The following is a 21,132-nucleotide window of genomic DNA, read 5'->3' on the forward strand; positions in this document are numbered from 1 at the left end:
TTATTATTTTTTATTTAACGCTTACAGTAAATCTCTATATCAACTTCAGGTTGATATAAAGTAAAAAAAAAAAAAAAGCCTTTTCTGTCAAAGACAACTTTGTTTTTTATAGTAAAACTGAAATATGCTGTATTTAGTAATTAGAGCCCTAAAAGATCAATAATGCAGGACACCATTGATTTTAATTATTTCATATTTTTGAGTACTCACAGTGAAATGTTAAATAAAATCCTACTAAATATATTATGGATCCAAAAGGTCCCCCACTCATAGTGATACAATTTTATTAGTTTTTTTGTACTTTTAACACTTAAAATACGAGATCAACTTCAGATGTATCTGTCGATTTTACGTTTGAACTATTATTTTGTTTATATTGTGCTCTTTTGTCAAATAAAACTGATGTTTTTTTATGGCATGATTTAATGCTGTTTTATTCTTGTACACTTTGGTTCTAGTCTGACTTTTATTTTTCTCAAAATAAATGTTTTTTTCTTGCAAAAACTTTGTTATAAAATAAAATAAAAATAAATTCTCATCATGCTAAAAAAAAAACCCAAAAAAACCTGCTACAAAATTATGTTTTGGATTTTTTCAAAAACTTTGCAAAAAAATGCATTTTTTTTCTCATAATGCTAAAAAAAAAATGCTACAAAATAATGTTTTAATTTGCATGAAATTATTTGCTTATCCATCCATCTATTTTCTACCGCTTGTCCCTTTCAGGGTCGCTATCTCAGCTGCACACGGGCATGATTTGCTTAGTTTTTTTGGATTTGCAAAAACTAAGCACAAAAATGCATTTTTTCCCCTCATAATGCTAAAAAAAAAACCTGCTTCAAAATAATATTGTTTTATTCTTGTTGCAACATGGTTGTTTTTTACTTTTGTGTGCACTCTCGTTGACAGTTCAGCCTGCCATTGCGTGGTTCCACTGTATGATTTTTTTTACGGTTTTCTCTGACTTAATGCTGTTTTATTCTTGTACACGTTAGTTCTGGTCTGACTTTTATTTTTCTCAAAATTGGATTTTTTTTTTTTGCAAAAACTTTGTAAAAAAAAAAAAAATTGCTACAAAATAATGTTTTGGATTTTTTTCAAAAACTTTGCAAAAAAAATTAATTTTTTTTCTTATAATGCTAAAAAAAAAAAAAAGTTTTAATTTGCATGAAATGATTTGCTCATCCATCCATCGTCCATTTTCTACCGCTTGTCCCTTTCGGGGTCGCTATCTCAGCTGCACACGGGCATGATTTGCTTGGTTTTTTTGTATTTGCAAAAAAAAAAAATGTTTTCCCTCATAATGCTAAAAAAAAAAAAAAATGCTTCAAATTAATATTGTTTTATTTTTGTAGCAACATGGTTGTTAACGTTTTTGAACACGCCAAAGGGAATTTTGTGTGCACTCTCGTTGACAGTTGGCTTTCTCTGACTTAATGCTGTTTTATTATTGTACACTTTGGTTCTGTTCCGACTTTTATTTTTTTAAATTAGGATTTTTTTTTCTTGCAAAAACTTTGTAAAAAAAAAAAAAAAAAAAAAAATTTCTCATAATGCTAAAAAAAAAAAAAAAATGCTACAAAATAAGGTTTTGGATTTTTTCAAAAACTTTGCGAAAAAATGCTTCTTTTTTTCTCATGATGCTAAAATAAAAATAAAAAATGCTACAAAATAATATTTTAATTTGCATGAAATGATTTGCTGATCCATCCATCCATTTCTACCGCTTGTCCCTTTTGAGGTCGCTATCTCAGCTGCACACGGGCATGATTTGCTTAGTTTTTTTTCATGCAAAAATTTTGTAAAAAAAAATATATATATATATATTTTTTTTCTCATAATGCTAAAAAAAAAAAAAAAAATGCTACAAAATAATGTTTTGGATTTTTTCAAAAACTTTGCGAAAAAATGCTTCTTTTTTTTCTCATGATGCTAAAAAAAATAAAAATAAAAATGCTACAAAATAATGTTTTAATTTGCATGAATTGATTTGCTTATCCATCCATCCATTTTCTACCGCTTGTCCCTTTCGAGGTCGCTATCTCAGCTGCACACTGGCATGATTTGCTTAGTTTTTTTTAGAGATGTCCGATCATATCGGCCGGCCGATATTATCGGCCGATAAATGCTTTAAAATGTAATATCGGAAATTATCGGTATCGGTTTTTTTATTATCGGTATCGTTTTTTTTTTATTAAATCAACATAAAAAACACAAGATACACTTACAATTAGTGCACCAACCCAAAAAACCTTCCTCCCCCATTTACACTCATTCACACAAAAGGATTGTTTCTTTCTGTTATTAATATTCTGGTTCCTACATTATATATCAATACAGTCTGCAAGGGATACAGTCCGTAAGCACACATGATTGTGGGTGCTGCTGGTCCACTAATAGTATTAACCTTTAACAGTTAATTTTACTAATTTTCATTAATTACTAGTTTCTATGTAACTGATTTTATATTGTTTTACTTTCTTTTTTATTCAAGAAAATGTTTTTAATTAATTTATTTTATTTTATTAATTTAAAAAAAAAAGGACCTTATCTTCACCATACCTGGTTGTCCAAATTAGGCATAATAATGTGTTAATTCCACAACTGTATATATCAGTATCGGTATCGGTTGATATCGGTATCGGTAATTAAAGCGTTGGACAATATCGGATATCGGCAAAAAGCCATTATCGGACATCCCTAGTTTTTTTTCTTGCAAAAACTTTGTAAAAAAAACAAAACAATTTTTTTTCTCATAATGCTAAAAAAAATGAAAAAAATGCTACAAAATAATGTTTTGGATTTTTTTAAAAACTTTGCAAAAAAATGCTTCTTTTTTTTCTCATGATGCCAAAAAATAAATAAAAAATGCTACAAAATAATGTTTTAATTTGCATGAAATGATTTGCTTATCCATCCATCCATTTTCTACCGCTTGTCCCTTTTGAGGTCGCTATCTCAGCTGCACACGGGCATGATTTGCTTAGTTTTTTTTCTTGCAAAAACTTTGTAAAAAAAACAAAACAATTTTTTTTCTCATAATGCTAAAAAAAAAATGAAAAAAATGCTACAAAATAATGTTTTGGATTTCTTTTTAAACTTTGCAAAAAAATGCTTCTTTTTTTTCTCATGATGCTAAAAAAAAAAAAAAAAAATGCTACAAAAAAATGTTTTAATTTGCATGAAATTATTTGCTTATCCATCCATCCATCCATTTCCTACCGCTTGTCCCTTTCGAGGTCGCTATCTCAGCTGCACACGGGCATGATTTGCTTAGTTTTTTTTCTTGCAAAAACTTTGTAAAAAAACAAAACAATTTTTTTTCTCCTAATGCTAAAAAAAATAAAAAATGCTACAAAATAATGTTTTGGATTTTTTTTTAAACTTTGCAAAAAAATGCTTCTTTTTTTTCTCATGATGCTAAAAAAAAAAAAAAAAATGCTACAAAAAAATGTTTTAATTTGCATGAAATGATTTGCTTATCCATCCATCCATCCATCCATTTCCTACCGCTTGTCCCTTTCGAGGTCGCTATCTCAGCTGCACACGGGCATGATTTGCTTAGTTTTTTTTCTTGCAAAAACTTTGTAAAAAAAACAAAACAATTTTTTTTCTCATAATGCTAAAAAAAATGAAAAAAATGCTACAAAATAATGTTTTGGATTTCTTTTTAAACTTTGCAAAAAAATGCTTCTTTTTTTTCTCATGATGCTAAAAATTTTTTTTAAAAATGCTACAAAAAAATGTTTTAATTTGCATGAAAGGATTTGCTTATCCATCCATCCATTTCCTACCGCTTGTCCCTTTCGAGGTCGCTATCTCAGCTGCACACGAGCATGATTTGCTTAGTTTTTTTTCTTGCAAAAACTTTGTAAAAAAACAAAACAATTTTTTTTCTCATAATGCTAAAAAAAATAAAAAATGCTACAAAATAATGTTTTGGATTTTTTTAAAAACTTTGCAAAAAAATGCTTCTTTTTTTTCTCATGATGCCAAAAAAAAAAAAAAAATGCTACAAAATAATGTTTTAATTTGCATGAAATGATTTGCTTATCCATCCATCCATTTTCTATCGCTTGTCCCTTTTGAGGTCGCTATCTCAGCTGCACACAGGCATGATTTGCTTAGTTTTTTTTCTTGCAAAAACTTTGTAAAAAAAACAAAACAATTTTTTTCTCATAATGCTAAAAAAAATAAAAAATGCTACAAAATAATGTTTTGGATTTTTTTAAAAACTTTGCAAAAAAATGCTTCTTTTTTTCCTCATGATGCTAAAAAAAAAAAAAAATATGCTACAAAAAAATGTTTTAATTTGCATGAAATGATTTGCTTATCCATCCATCCATCCATTTCCTACCGCTTGTCCCTTTCGAGGTCGCTATCTCAGCTGCACACGGGCATGATTTGCTTAGTTTTTTTTCTTGCAAAAACTTTGTAAAAAAACAAAACAATTTTTTTTCTCATAATGCTAAAAAAAAATGAAAAAAATGCTACAAAATAATGTTTTGGATTTATTTTTAAACTTTGCAAAAAAATGCTTCTTTTTTTTCTCATGATGCTAAAAAAAAAAAAAAAAAATGCTACAAAAAAACTTTTAATTTGCATGACATTATTTGCTTATCCATCCATCCATCCATTTCTTACCGCTTGTCCCTTTCGAGGTCACTATCTCAGCTGCACACGGGCATGATTTGCTTAGTTTTTTTTCTTGCAAAAACTTTGTAAAAAAACAAAACAATTTTTTTTCTCATAATGCTAAAAAAAATGAAAAAAAATGCTACAAAATAATGTTTTGGATTTTTTTTAAAAACTTTGCAAAAAAATGCTTCTTTTTTTTCTCATGATGCTAAAAAAAAAAAAAAAATGCTACAAAATAATGTTTTAATTTGCATGAAATTATTTGCTTATCCATCCATCCATCCATTTCCTACCGCTTGTCCCTTTCGAGGTCGCTATCTCAGCTGCACACGGCTCATGATTTGCTTAGTTTTTTTTCTTGCAAAAACTTTGTAAAGAAACAAAACAATTTGTTTTCTCATAATGCTAAAAAAAATGAAAAAAAAATGCTACAAAATAATGTTTTGGATTTTTTTTTTAAACTTTGCAAAAAAATATTTTTTTTCTCATAACGCTAAAAAAAAAAAAAAATGCTACAAAATAGTTTTAATTTGCATGAAATAATTTGCTTAGTTTTTTGGACTCTTGTGACAATATTCTTGTGGTGTTCTTGCAGTGGACAGAAGGTACGGTGATATTTTCTCATCTCTCTGAAGTCTTCCCAGACAGAAAGACTCACGCTGTTTGGAAAAAAAAAAAGGTGTATTTTGCAAGAAAAAGCAGAAGACGATACAAAGGGACAAGCGGAATGTGACAAATGCTGACAGTGGAGTTTGCTGCGGCGAGGAAGACGTTAGTTTCACAGTCGGCGAGGCACCAGAGAGCCAGTCGCTACCTGTTGATGCAACCTAAGCCTCCACCGCCAGGCCCGTTGAGCACTGACAATGAGCGATCACCGCGCCACATTCCTGCTGTCAAGTCCGCTGAGAGGACGGCGCCTCCGCTTTGGTCCACTGACACAGGAAAAAACATCTCGGGATGGTCGACGAGTACAATTCCCTGCTTCTGGAGTGAAAGTGGTGTGGCTGTACTTCCCGTACTGAAGTGTCCCAACACTGTCAACTTTGCCCGAAGTCGGCGAATCCTTTAGTGGAAGCGAAAGGGTCCGGCTGCAGGGGGAAGAAGTACTGCTGGGGCAGCAGGAAGGCGGGCTGCGAGGGAGCGTGGCCAGACGGGGGGACTAGAGGCGACCTGTAAGGCGGCGGCGGCGGCGGAGCTAAAGTCTGATGGTTCTGCGTGGGAGTAGACGCCGGCGAGACGGCGGTCGGCGACACCAAGCAACCGTGCTGCTGCCCGCCGACGGAGAACCTCCTCATGGAGCTGCCGCCCCCCGCCGAGCTGGAGCTGGTGGTGGCCGTGCTGGACTGCCTCGAAGGGGCGCGGAGGCCCGGCTGCGCGGCGGCGGTGAGGATCATGGGGATGGTCTCGCCCTGGCAGCTGCGCAGCGAGAAGCGGATGGGCGGCTGGGCGGGCTGCTTGGGGCGCAGGCAGGTGCAGCAGTAGACGGCCACCAGGGAGCCCACCACCACGAAGGCCACGAAGATGCTGCCCACCACCAGGAAGGGCATGTACACGGGCTCTGGAGGGGGAGACACTCGTCAGACTTCACGCCTCGGAGGACATTGTTTCCTCATACCCCTCAAATAATATACAGTCGTGGTCAAAAGTTGACACACACTTGTAAAGAACATAATGTCATGGCTGTCTTGAGTTTCCAATCATTTCTACAACTCTTATTTTTTTATGATAGAGTGATTGGACACAAAAAACATTCATGAAGGTTGTTCTTTTATGAATTTATTATGGCAATATGTTTGGAGGGGAAAAGGTGAAGTCTTTAATCCCAGGAACACCATCCCTACCGTCAAGCATGGTGGTGGTAGTGGTGTGAAAACGACACAACGGTACAAAGAGTTGTAATATTACGATAATTCAATGCTAAATATTGCAGGCTAAACTTGGAATATTCTGAAATTTAAATCGTAGTTTTAGTCGGATCATGTCAGACAAAAAACTGAATATAAAGTCAAAATATTACGAGGAAAATGACATGAGATGGACAAAGATCTGGAAGGAAAGTTCTGTCGTCAGATGGAACAAAAATGGAGCTGTTTGGCCACAATACCCAGCTATATGTTTGGAGGAGAAAAAGTGAGGCCTTTAATCCCAGGAACACTATTCCTACCGACAAGCATGGTGGTGGTAGTAGTATTATGCTCTGGGCCTGTTTTGCTGCCAATGGAACTGGTGCTTTACAGAGAGTAAATTCGGACAATGGAAAAAGGAGGATTACCTCCAAATTCTTCAGGACAAAAAAAAACATTCATGAAGTTTGGTTCTTTTATGAATTTATTATGGGTCTACTGAAAATGTGAGCAAATCTGCTGGGTCAAAAGTATACATACAGCAATGTTAATATTTGCTTACATGTCCCTTGGCAAGTTTACCTGCAATAAGGCGCTTTTGGTAGCCATCCACAAGCTTCTGCTTGAATTTTTGACCACTCTTGACAAAAATTGGTGCAGTTCAGCTAAATGTGTTGGTTTTCTGACATGGACTTGTTTCTTCAGCATTGTCCACACGTTTAAGTCAGGACTTTGGGAAGGCCATTCTAAAACCTTAATTCTAGCCTGATTTAGCCATTCCTTTACCACTTTTGACTTTTGTGTTTGGGGTCATTGTTTTGTGTTGGAACACCCAACTGCACCCAAGACAACAACCTGATGATTTTAGGTTGTCCTGAAGAATTTGGAGGTAATCCTCCTTTTTCATCTCTGTAAAGCACCAGTTCCATTGGCAGCAAAACAGGCCCAGAGCACAATACTACCACCACCATGCTTGACGGTAGGCCTGGTGTTCCTGGGATTAAAGGCCTCACTTTTTCTCCTCCAAACATATAGCTGGGTATTGTGGCCAAACAGCTTAATTTTTGTTCCATCTGACCACAGAACTTTCCTCCACATCTTTGTCCATGTCATGTGGTTTTCCTCGTAATATTTTGACTTTATATTCAGTTTTTTGTCTGAAATGATCCAACTAAAACTACGATTTAAATTTCAGAATGTTCCAAGTTTAGCCTGCAATATTTAGTATTGAATTATTATCGAAATATTACAACTCTTTGTACCGTTGTGTCGTTTTTTTTCACAGGATTTTGCGGCTAGTTTATGGATTTTTCTTTGCTAACGCCCATAATGTTTTGTATTCATCGACCAGTTTTCATTAGACACCGACAGAGACACTGAAAAGGTGTGTTGTTGTTTATGCTATGGTGCCGTCTTTTGGACTAGTTCGCTCAATGCAGGTGCTGAAGGTTGAAAAAGTACTTCCTGTTGAATGCCTTGAACCGGAAGTAAATCATCCATCGCGTTTCTACTCAAACGGATTCTTCATTCATCACTCTAAGCAACATTTGTAAGTTTTACAATACAACTAAAACAATTCTTACTTATGTGTGATGTCCGTAGGAATGTTTTCATGCATATTTGTACGTGAAGCTAGTGTTGTTAGCATTAGCTAATATGCTAACAAGTTTACGAGTGTCTGTGTTAGTATTATTAACTTACAATGCCATTCTTTTTGTATTATTTCAGTTTCACAAATTACTCCGTAATTTCACCAAACCGTCAACGTGGACTTCTTGAGTCTGTTTAGCTGATTGGAGAGCTAGCTTCCGCAGCTTGCGGGTCCATGACGACGGCTTCTGTTTTGTTTGATCGGCCCTTTTACTGCCGTGTTACAGACACCGTTTGGAAACAATTAAAGGTATGTAAATAAACATATACAGAATCTTTCCTACAGGTACATGTAAAAAATATTGATTTATTCTTAAATTTAGGTGTGGCTTAAATACCGGAAAATATTTTCTTGATTTAAACACAGCAGGGGTGTCAAACTCTTTTTCATTAAGGGCCACTTCGCAGTTACGGTTGCCCTCAGAGGGCCGCTTTTAACAATGAGTAATATGTGAATATACATGTATATATATAATACATTAACTATATTAATTTTTTTACATAAGCTTAAAAAAAAATTATTTTACTTAAAAAATTGGCAGCTCAGTCACAGGGTTTTTTACAGTATATAAAAAATGTAATAAATGGAATGGAATGGAGAAACAATACAACTGTTTCTAGTGGTAAAATTCAAGCAACAGAGCTGCCAGTTTGTTTTTATTTCAGTAAAATCTTGTTTTAATGTTGTTGTTTTTTTTTATGTTTTAGTGTATTACCATATTTGGAAAAAAACAGTACCAAAGTTGATTTTAGGGTAAAAAACAAAACAAAACTCAGTCGGTGCAATTTAACCGTAAAATCTGTCAATTTTACAGTCTACAATTTGATTGGTAATTTGTTTTAAAATCCTAAGTCAAGCAGATATTTATCTTTATTTTAACAAAAAATATTTTTGGAATACATGATAATAGAATATTTTGATAATATTGAACTTTAAAATATATGCAATTGCATGCAGTACATGATCTTTAATGTCAAAAGGTAAAGAACAAATATATTTAGTAAGAAAAGAGTAAGCATTTTATTAACGCATATTTCCAGGCTTTCCCGGGCCACATAGGATAATATGGCGGGCCAGTTTTGAGTTGGACACGTGTGAAATACAGTAATTAAATACATTTGTGGTATGTTTCTTGATGGAAGTAAACAGAAAGTGACATTTTAAAGGCAATGTCGTGCTTGTTGGGACTGTAAACGTGGATATAGGTCACTTCAGTGTACACGGTCAAAACAAGCATCATCGGCGCGTGTAAATGCCAGCTTCAACTGTTTGAACGCCAAATAAATCGCAGATCTTGTAAAAGGAAAAATCCGGAAACATCCTCAGACGTCATTAAATACAGTCGTGGTCAAAAGTTGACATCCACTTGTGAAGGACATAATGTCATGGCTGTCTTGAGTTTCCAATCATTTCCACAACTCTGATGATTTTAGGTTGTTTTGAATAATTTGGAGGTAATCCTCCTTTTTCATTGTCCCATTTACTCTCTGTAAAGCACCAGTTCCATTGGCAGCAAAACAGGCCCAGAGCATGAATTACCATTTACCATGAATTGATTAACGTGGACCCCGACTTAAACAAGTTGAAAAACTTATTGGGGTGTTACCATTTAGTGGTCAATTGTACGGAATATGTACTGAACTGTGCAATCTACTAATAAAAGTCTCAATCAATCAATCAAAGCATAATACTACCACCACCATGCTTGACGGTAGTAATGGTGTTCCTGGGATTAAAGGCCTCACCTTTTCTCCTCCAAACATATTGCCGGGTATTGTGGCCAAACAGCTCCATTTTTGGGCCTGTTGTGATGCCAATGGAACTGGTGCTTTACAGAGAGTAAATGGGACAATGAAAAAGGAGGATTACCTCCAAATTCTTCAGGACAACCTAAAATCATCAGCCCGGAGGTTCATTCGTGAATTTTGGTTATTCTATTAATTTATTATGGGTCTACTGAAAGAGCTCAATTTTTGTTCCATCTGGCCACAGAACTTTCCTCCAGAAGGTCTTATCTTTGTCCATGTGATGTCAGATGAAACAAAAATGGAGCTGTTTGGCCACAATACCCATCAATCTGTTTGGAGGAGAAAAGGTGAGGCCTTTAATCCCAGGAACACCATGCTTGCCGTCAAGCATGGTGGTGGTAGTATTATGCTCTGGGCCTGTTTTGCTGCCAATGGAACTGGTGCTTTACAGAGAGTAAATGGGACAATGAAAAAGGAGGATTACCTCCAAATTCTTCAGGAAAACCTAAAATCATCAGCCCGGAGGTTGGGTCTTGGGCGCAGTTGGGTGTTCCAACAGGACAATGACCCCAAACACACGTCAAAAGTGGTAAAGGAATGGCTAAATCAGGCTAGAATGAAGGTTTTAGAATGGCCTTCCCAAAGTCCTGACTTAAACGTGTGGACAATGCTGAAGAAACAAGTCCATGTCAGAAAAGCAACACATTTAGCTTAACTGCACCAATTTTGTCAAGAGGAGTGGTCAAAAATTCAAGCAGAAGCTTGTGGATGGCTACCAAAAGCGCCTTATTGCAGTGAAACTTGCCAAGGGACATGTAAGCAAATATTAACATTGCTGTATGTATACTTTTGACCCAGCTCACATTTTCAGTAGACCCATAATAAATTCATAAAAGAACCAAACTTCATGAATGTTTTTTTGTCCTGAAGAATTTGGAGGTAATCCTCCTTTTTCATTGTCCCATTTACTCTCTGTGAAGCACCAGTTCCATTGGCAGCAAAACAGGCCCAGAGCATAATACTACCACCACCATGCTTGACAGTAGGCATGGTGTTCCTGGGAGTAAACGCCTCACCCTTTCTCCTCCAAACATATTGCTGGGTATTGTGGCCAAACATGTAAGCAAATATTAATATTAATAATGTATACTTTTGACCCAGCAGATTTGCTCACATTTTCAATAGACCCATAATAAATTAATAAAAGAACCAAACTTGTTTTTTGTGACCAACAAGTATGTGCTCCAATCACTCTATCACAAAAAAATAAGAGTTGTAGAAATAATTGGAAACTCAAGACAGCCATGACATTATGTTCTTTACAAGTGGATGTAAACTTATGACTTTAGTGTTCCTGTGTGGCAAATTTTGCATCAGTCTTTCAACTTTTCAGGCATTTCTCTCCACGCTGGCAAATACTATTTCATCTGTTCCCAATTCTGTGTGCAATCTCTTATCCCTGCACAGGTACACGTTCTAGCAGGAAACACCGACGGTTCAGGTTACACTCCACCCGAGCGTGCGCACTCCTCGGGAGGAAATCACTTAAAAGTTATTTATTTTTTTAGGGAATTAAAAAAAAAAAAAAAAAAGAAGGAAATTGGTGTGAGGTCAGTTCGACACGCCCGCGGCCGGCCGACTGACTGATCCCTTTTGAGGGAATCTGAAAGGGATAAACCTCTCAAGTGGACCACTGTTAGCGCTAAAGTGAACGGGGCCTAATTGAGCACCTTTGTAGCATTAAAAGGCTGAAATTCTGATGGGACTTTTGCATTGGATTTGGGGTTCTTGGCTGTGTTGATTGTCATCACCTAAAGGGGATATAACGGTATGGGCGAACACGGTTAGTATTACCGTTTTAATTAAAAGTGATGAAAAAACTGCACTCACAGAACTTAAAAACTAACATGAAAACAAGAGACATTAACGTCTTTACCCATTAAGAAACGACATACCCCAATCTTAACGTTAATGTCTGAGCAAGTAAGATATTTAATTGTGCACACGGGATTTAAAAGACATAAACATATGTTTCGTATTGCAAGTTTGTCCTTGAATAAAATAGTGAACATACAAAACAACTTGTCTTTTAGTAGTAAGTAAACAAACAAAGGCTCCTAATTTAGTCTGCTGACATATGCAGTAACATATTGTGTCATTTATCTACCTATTATTTTGTCAACATTATTAAGGACAAGTGGTAGAAAATGAATTATTAATCTACTTGTTCATTTACTGTTAATATATGCTTACTTTCTCTTTTAACATGTTCTATCTACACTTCTGTTAAAATGTAATAATCACTTATTCTTCTGTTGTTTGATACGTTACATTAGTTTTGGATGATACCACACATTTAGGTATCGATCCAAAACCAAGTCGTTACAGGATCATACATTGGTCATAATTTTAGTGTCCAGGAACATATTTCCTGACTTTATCAACATAATATAAATGTTTAAAAAACGAAAAAAGATTTTGTGATGTCAAAAACACTTCTGTTAAAATGTAATAATCACTTATTCTTCTGTATTCTTTAATCTTTGGTACTTTTCAGAGGCGGTATAGTACCGAATATGATTCATTAGTATCGCGGTACTATACTAATACCGGTATACCGTACATTAAACACCGTTGTGTCAACACATTGCTGATAGATGTATTTATTATTGTTCTTTATAAGGTTGGAGATCAAATGCAAACACTGAAATGCTGCAAGTTGTGGTATTAATTGTCACATTTGTGTCATGGGAAAGTGAAAGTAATACGTCAATAAGAAACACAACAAAAACCTCAAATACAAAGTTAGTTTTTGTTCCATGCATCGTGTAAAAACGTGTGTCGCAACCTCCGAAATAAGGACTATATTAAGGCGAACTAAGGAGGGAAGATAGTGGGACCTACATGCGGCATATTCAAATATTGGGTGTTATTGTGATTAAATAGAGGTAATAACACATGTGTGTTTAAAGTAGTGTTGTCCTGATACCAATATTTTGGTACCGGTACCAAAATGTATTTTGATACTTTTTTCTAAATAAAGGGGACCACAAAAAATTACATTTTTGGTTTTATTTTAACAAAAATTCTTAGGGTACATTAAACATATGTTTCTTATTGCAAGTTTAACATTAAATAAAATAGTGAACATACAAGACAACTTGTCTTTTAGTAGTAAGTAAACAAACAAAGGCTCCTAATTTAGCTGCTGACATATGCAGTAACATATTGTCGTTTATCATGCTATTATTTTGTCGAATTTAGGTTTTGATGCGATACCAAGTAGTTACAGGATCATACAATGGTCATAATTTAAGTGTCCAAGGACATATTTCCTGAGTTTATAAACATAATATTAATTAAATTAAATAAAAACAGAAGATTTTGTGATGCTAAAAAACACTTCTGTTAAAATGTAATAATCACTTATTCTTCCGTTGTTTGATACTTTACATTAGTTTTGGATTATATCACAAATTTGGGTATCAATCCGATACCAAGTAGTTACAGGATCATACAATGGTCATAATTTAAGTGTCCAGGGACATATTTCCTGAGTTTATAAATATAATATTAATTTTTTTTTTTTAATTAAAAAAAATATTTTGTGATGCTAAAAAACACTTCTGTTAAAATGTAACAATCACTTATTCTTCTGTTGTTTGATACTTTACATTAGTTTTGGATGATACCACACATTTAGGTATCGATCCGATACCAAGTCGTTACAGGATCATACATTGGTCATATTCAAAGTCCTCATGTGTCCAGGGACATATTTCCTGACTTTATAAACATAGTATACATTTAAAAAACCCGAAAAAAACACTTCTGTCAAAATGTAATAATCACTTATTCGTCTGTATTCATTATTCTTCTGCACTTTTCAGAGGTGGTATAGTGCCGAATATGATTCATTAGTATCGCGGTACTATACTAATACTGGTACAGTATACCGGTATTAGTATAGTACTGTTAAAATGTAATAATCACTTATTCTTCTGTTGTTTTGATACTTTACATTAGTTTTTGGTGATGCCACAAATTTGGGTATCAATCCGATACCAAGTCGTTACAGGATCATACATTGGTCATATTCAAAGTCCTCATGTGTCCAGGGACATATTTCCTGACTTTATAAACATAATATTAATTAATTAATATTAATTGATGCTAAAAAACACTTCTGTTAAAATGTAATAATCACTTATTCTTCTGTTGTTTGGATGCTTTACATTAGTTTTGGATGATACCACATATTTAGGTATCGATCCGATACCAAGTAGTTACAGGATCATACATTGGTCATAATTTAAGTGTCCAGGGACATATTTCCTGAGTTTTTAAACATAATATAAATTTTAAAAAAAGGAAAAATGATTTTGTGACGCTAAAAAAACACTTCTGTTAAAATGTAATAATCACTTATTCTTCTTTTGTTTGGCTTACATTAGTTTTGGATGATACCAAGTAGTTACAAGATCATACGATGGTCATATTTTAAGTCCTCAGGGACATATTTCCTGAGTTTATAAACATAATATTAATTTTTTTTAAAAAGATTTTGTGATGCTAAAAAACACTTCTGTTAAAATGTAACAATCATTGTTTCTTCTGTTGTTTGATACTTTACATTCGTTTTGGATGATACCACAAATGTGTTACCAAATAGTTACAGGATCATACATTGGTCATATTCAAAGTCCTCATGTGTCCAGGGACATATTTCCTGAGTTTATAAACATAATATAAAAATTTTTTAAAACAAAAAAAGATTTTGTGATGCTAAAAAACACTTCTGTTAAAATGTAATAATCAGTTATTCTTCTGTTGTTTGATACTTTACATTAGTTTTGGATGATACCACACATTTAGGTATCAATCCGATACCAAGTCGTTATAGTATCATACATTGGTCATAATTTAAGTGTCCAGGGACATATTTCCTGAGTTTTTAAACATTACATACATTTTTTTTAAAAAAGGAAAAATGATTTTGTGACGCTAAAAAAACACTTCTGTTAAAATGTAAAAAAAACACTTCTGTTAAAATGTAATAATTTTGGATGATACCAAAAATGTAGGTATCGATCTTATACCAAGTAGTTACAAGATCATACTATGGTCATATTTTAAGTCCTCAGGGACATATTTCCTGAGTTTATAAACATAATATTAATTTAAAAAAAAAAAAAAAATGTTGTGATGCTAAAAAACACTTCTGTTAAAATGTAATAATCACTTATTCTTCTGTCTTTTGATACTTTTCATTAGTTTTGGACGATACCACAAATTTGGGTACCAATCCGATACCAAGTAGTTACAGGATCATACATTGGTCATAATTTAAGTCCTCATGTGTCCAGGGACATATTTCCTAACTTTATAAACATAATATACATTTAAAAACCCAGAAAAAAACACTTCTGTCAAAATGTAATAATCACTTATTCGTCTGTATTCATTATTCTTCTGCACTTTTCAGAGGTGGTATAGTGCCGAATATGATTCATTAGTATCGCGGTACTATACTAATACCGGTACAGTATACCGGTATTAGTATAGTACTGTTAAAATGTAATAATCACTTATTCTTCTGTTGTTTTGATACTTTACATTAGTTTTTGGTGATGCCACAAATTTGGGTATCAATCCGATACCAAGTCGTTACAGGATCATACATTGGTCATATTCAAAGTCCTCATGTGTCCAGGGACATATTTCCTGACTTTATAAACATAATATTAATGAATTAATATTAATTGATGCTAAAAAACACTTCTGTTAAAATGTAATAATCACTTATTCTTCTGTTGTTTGGATGCTTTACATTAGTTTTGGATGATACCACATATTTAGGTATCGATCCGATACCAAGTAGTTACAGGATCATACATTGGTCATAATTTAAGTGTCCAGGGACATATTTCCTGAGTTTTTAAACATAATATAAATTTTAAAAAAAGGAAAAATGATTTTGTGACGCTAAAAAAACACTTCTGTTAAAATGTAATAATCCCTTATTCTTCTTTTGTTTGGCTTACATTAGTTTTGGATGATACCAAAAATGTAGGTATCGATCTGATACCAAGTAGTTACAAGATCATACGATGGTCATATTTTAAGTCCTCAGGGACATATTTCCTGAGTTTATAAACATAATATTAATTTTTAAAAAAAAAGATTTTGTGATGCTAAAAAACACTTCTGTTCAAATGTAACAATCATTTTTTCTTCTGTTGTTTGATACTTTACATTCGTTTTGGATGATACCACAAATTTGTTACCAAATAGTTACAGGATCATACATTGGTCATATTCAAAGTCCTCATGTGTCCAGGGACATATTTCCTGAGTTTATAAACATAATATAAAAAAATTTTAAAACAAAAAAAGATTTTGTGATGCTAAAAAACACTTCTGTTAAAATGTAATAATCACTTATTCTTCTGTTGTTTGATACTTTACATTAGTTTTGGATGATACCACACATTTAGGTATCGATCCGATACCAAGTCGTTATAGTATCATACATTGGTCATAATTTAAGTGTCCAGGGACATATTTCCTGAGTTTTTAAACATTACATACTTTTTTTTTTAAAAAGGAAAAATGATTTTGTGACGCTAAAAAAACACTTCTGTTAAAATGTAAAAAAAACACTTCTGTTAAAATGTAATAATTTTGGATGATACCAAAAATGTAGGTATCGATCTTATACCAAGTAGTTACAAGATCATACTATGGTCATATTTTAAGTCCTCAGGGACATATTTCCTGAGTTTATAAACATAATATTAATTTAAAAAAAAAAAAAAAAAAATGTGATGCTAAAAAACACTTCTGTTAAAATGTAATAATCACTTATTCTTCTGTTGTTTGATACTTTACATTAGTTTTGGATGATACCACAAATTTGTTACCAAGTAGTTACAGGAACTTACAATGGTCATAATTTAAGTGTCCAGAGACATATTTCCCTGAGTTTATAAACATAATCTTAATTTTTTTTTAAATATTTTGTGATGCTAAAAAACACTTCTGTTAAAATGTAATAATCACTTATTCTTCTGTTGTTTGGATGCTTTACATTAGTTTTGGATGATACCACATATTTAGGTATCGATCCGATACCAAGTAGTTACAGGATCATACATTGGTCATAATTTAAGTGTCCAGGGACATATTTCCTGAGTTTTTAAACATAATATAAATTTTAAAAAAAGGAAAAATGATTTTGTGACGCTAAAAAAACACTTCTGTTAAAATGTAATAATCACTTATTCTTCTTTTGATTGGATGGTTTACATTAGTTTTGGATGATACCAAAAATGTAGGTATCGATCTGATACCAAGTAGTTACAAGATCATACGATGGTCATATTGTAAGTCCTCAGGGACATATTTCCTGAGTTTATAAACATAATATTAATTTTTTTTTAAAAAGATTTTGTGATGCTAAAAAACACTTCTGTTAAAATGTAACAATCATTGTTTCTTCTGTTGTTTGATACTTTACATTCGTTTTGGATGATACCACAAATGTGTTACCAAATAGTTACAGGATCATACATTGGTCATATTCAAAGTCCTCATGTGTCCAGGGACATATTTCCTGAGTTTATAAACATAATATAAAAAAATTTTAAAACAAAAAAAGATTTTGTGATGCTAAAAAACACTTCTGTTAAAATGTAATAATCAGTTATTCTTCTGTTGTTTGATACTTTACATTAGTTTTGGATGATACCACACATTTAGGTATCGATCTGATACCAAGTCGTTATAGTATCATACATTGGTCATAATTTAAGTGTCCAGGGACATATTTCCTGAGTTTTTAAACATTACATACATTTTTTTTAAAAAAGGAAAAATGATTTTGTGACACTAAAAAAACACTTCTGTTAAAATGTAATAATCACTTATTCTTGTTTTGATTGGATGGTTTACATTAGTTTTGGATGATACCAAAAATGTAGGTATCGATCTGATACCAAGTAGTTACAAGATCATACGATGGTCATATTTTAAGTCCTCAGGGACATATTTCCTGAGTTTATAAACATAATATTAATTTAAAAAAAAAAAAAAAAATTGTGATGCTAAAAAACACTTCTGTTAAAATGTAATAATCACTTATTCTTCTGTTGTTTGATACTTTACATTAGTTTTGGATGATACCACAAATTTGTTACCAAGTAGTTACAGGAACTTACAATGGTCATAATTTAAGTGTCCAGAGACATATTTCCCTGAGTTTATAAACATAATCTTAATTTTTTTTTAAATATTTTGTGATGCTAAAAAACACTTCTGTTAAAATGTAATAATCACTTATTCTTCTGTTGTTTGATACTTTACATTAGTTTTGGATGATACCACACATTTAGGTATCGATCCGATACCAAGTAGTTACAGGATCATACATTGGTCATAATTTAAGTGTCCAGGGACATATTTCCTGAGTTTTTAAACATAATATAAATTTAAAAAAAAGGAAAAATGATTTTGTGACGCTAAAAAAACACTTCTGTTAAAATGTAATAATCACTTATTCTTCTTTTGTTTGGCTTACATTAGTTTTGGATGATACCAAAAATGTAGGTATCGATCTGATACCAAGTAGTTACAAGATCATACGATGGTCATAATTTAAGTCCTCAGGGAAGTATTTCCTGAGTTTATAGACTTTTTTTTTTTTTTAAACAAAAAAAGATTTTGTGATGCTAAAAAACACTTCTGTTAAAATGTAATAATCACTTATTCTTCTGTTTTTTGATACTTTTCATTAGTTTTGGACGATACCACAAATTTGGGTATCAATCCGATACCAAGTAGTTACAGGATCATACATTGGTCATAATTTAAGTCCTCATGTGTCCAGGGACATATTTCCTGACTTTATAAACATAATATACATTTAAAAAACCCGAAAAAAAACACTTCTGTCAAAATGTAATAATCACTTATTCGTCTGTATTCATTATTCTTCTGCACTTTTCAGAGGTGGTATAGTGCCGAATATGATTCATTAGTATCGCGGTACTATACTAATACCGGTACAGTATACCGGTATTAGTATAGTACTGTAAAATGTAATAATCACTTATTCTTCTGTTGTTTTGATACTTTACATTAGTTTTTGGTGATGCCACAAATTTGGGTATCAATCCGATACCAAGTCGTTACAGGATCATACATTGGTCATATTCAAAGTCCTCATGTGTCCAGGGACATATTTCCTGACTTTATAAACATAATATTAATTAATTAATATTAATTGATGCTAAAAAACACTTCTGTTAAAATGTAATAATCACTTATTCTTCTGTTGTTTGATACTTTACATTAGTTTTGGATGATACCACACATTTAGGTATCGATCCGATACCAAGTCGTTATAGTATCATACATTGGTCATAATTTAAGTGTCCAGGGACATATTTCCTGAGTTTTTAAACATTACATACATTTTTTTTTAAAAAGGAAAAATGATTTTGTGACGCTAAAAAAACACTTCTGTTAAAATGTAAAAAAAACACTTCTGTTAAAATGTAATAATTTTGGATGATACCAAAAATGTAGGTATCGATCTTATACCAAGTAGTTACAAGATCATACTATGGTCATATTTTAAGTCCTCAGGGACATATTTCCTGAGTTTATAAACATAATATTAATTAAAAAAAAAAAATGTTGTGATGCTAAAAAACACTTCTGTTAAAATGTAATAATCACTTATTCTTCTGTTGTTTGATACTTTTCATTAGTTTTGGACGATACCACAAATTTGGGTATCAATCCGATACCAAGTAGTTACAGGATCATACATTGGTCATAATTTAAGTCCTCATGTGTCCAGGGACATATTTCCTAAGTTATAAACATAATATACATTTTTAAAAAACGAAAAAAGATTTTGTGGTGTCAAATGTTAAAATGTAATAATCACTTATTCTTCTGTATTCATTATTCTTCGGTACTTTTCAGAGGCGGTATAGTACCGAATATGATTCATCAGTATCGCGGTACTATACTAATACCGGAATACCGTACTTTAAACACCGTTGTGTCAACATATTGCTGATAAGAGATACATGTATTTATTATTGTTCTTTATAAAATGCAAACACGGAAATGCTGCAAGTTGTGGTATTAATTGTCACATTTGTGTCATGGGAAAGTGAACGTAAAGAAACACAACAAAAACCTCAAATAAAAAGTTAGTTTTTGTTGGTGTAAAGACGTGTGTCGCAACCTCCGAAATACGGACTATATTAAGGCGGACTAAGGAGGGGAGATGGCGGGACCTACGTGCGGCATAGTCGCTGTTCTCCAGCGGGCGGTCGTTGGTGCAGCCCTCCTGCTCCAGGCGCGCGTCCGCGGCGGCGCAGCAGTAGCGCAGCGAGCACGAGCCGCAGCACACGGTGGCGTCCGTCGTGTCAAAGTCCTCCGGGCACCGGAAGCCGTCGTGGTAGTTGCCGGCGCCGTCCAGCCAGCCGTGGCAGTACTCCCCACGGGCGTGGGAGACCCGCAGGCTCCACGTCAGGTACCCGAGCAGGAGGCAGCCGAGCAGGCGAACCATCCCGGCGGGGAAGGGAAGGAAGACGGCGAACTAAAATCCACTTTAGGCCATCTTGACTACTAAAAGTTTGAACTTTGTCTTCTCCTCCAATGACGACGCGCGGAGGCTCTTCCACTCGCTCTCCTCCTCATCGTCCCACTCCTAACTCTGCGTGGACTTGGTCCCGCCGTGCTCCATCGCCGTGTGTGTGTGTGTCTCACAGCGCGCCTCCATCCATATTTACAGGCTTTGGTGACGTCACCTGCGAGAGCGCGCACGTAAGCGTCGAGTAGCCTACGCGCGCGTTCGCGTGACAAAAGTTTGTTGGGAGCGATTCTCTTTATTGACAAAACATAAAAGTCCATACACTAAACCAGGGGTCGGCAACCCAAAATGTTGAAAGAGCCATATTGGACCAAAAATACAAAAACAAATCTGTCTGGAGCCGCAAAAAAATTAAAAGCCATATTACATGTGTCATGGGATATACATTTAATTAAGAGGACTTAAAGGAAACTAAATGAGCTCAAATATAGCTACAAATGAGGCATAATGATGCAATATGTACATATCGCTAGCCTATAAATCCTGAGTGGAACAGGAAGCCAGTGAAGGGATTTGTAATGTATATTAGTAACCTATCATTTCAAACAGGTACATTCCCAAACAAAATGAAAATAGCTA

At 33.7% G+C, this 21,132-nt stretch overlaps 1 protein-coding gene across 1 annotated transcript; it reads right to left on the bottom strand.

Moving 5' to 3' along the window:
- Positions 1–5,112: 5,112 nt before the first annotated feature.
- shisa3 (shisa family member 3) lies at positions 5,113–20,680 on the bottom strand. Its single transcript, XM_062040120.1, has 2 exons — positions 20,199–20,680; positions 5,113–6,196 (listed from the first exon to the last, which is right to left on the bottom strand). The coding sequence occupies exons 1-2, from the start codon at positions 20,467–20,469 to the stop codon at positions 5,676–5,678; spliced, it is 792 nt and encodes a 263-aa protein (XP_061896104.1). The 5' UTR covers positions 20,470–20,680; the 3' UTR covers positions 5,113–5,675.
- Positions 20,681–21,132: the final 452 nt, after the last annotated feature.

This window comes from Entelurus aequoreus, linkage group LG28, assembly GCF_033978785.1.
Source record: "Entelurus aequoreus isolate RoL-2023_Sb linkage group LG28, RoL_Eaeq_v1.1, whole genome shotgun sequence".
Lineage (NCBI taxonomy): Eukaryota > Metazoa > Chordata > Actinopteri > Syngnathiformes > Syngnathidae > Entelurus > Entelurus aequoreus.

What these genes read in the sequence shown, in the direction of transcription:
- shisa3 (XM_062040120.1), bottom strand. Translation starts at nt 20,469, where the DNA reads ATGGTTCGCCTGCTCGGCTGCCTCCTGCTCGGGTACCTGACGTGGAGC. An exon ending in GAACAGCGACTATGCCGCAC is followed by an intron (nt 6,197 to 20,198) that starts GTAGGTCCCGCC and finishes CTCCCCCTCCAG; the next exon opens with AGCCCGTGTACATGCCCTTC.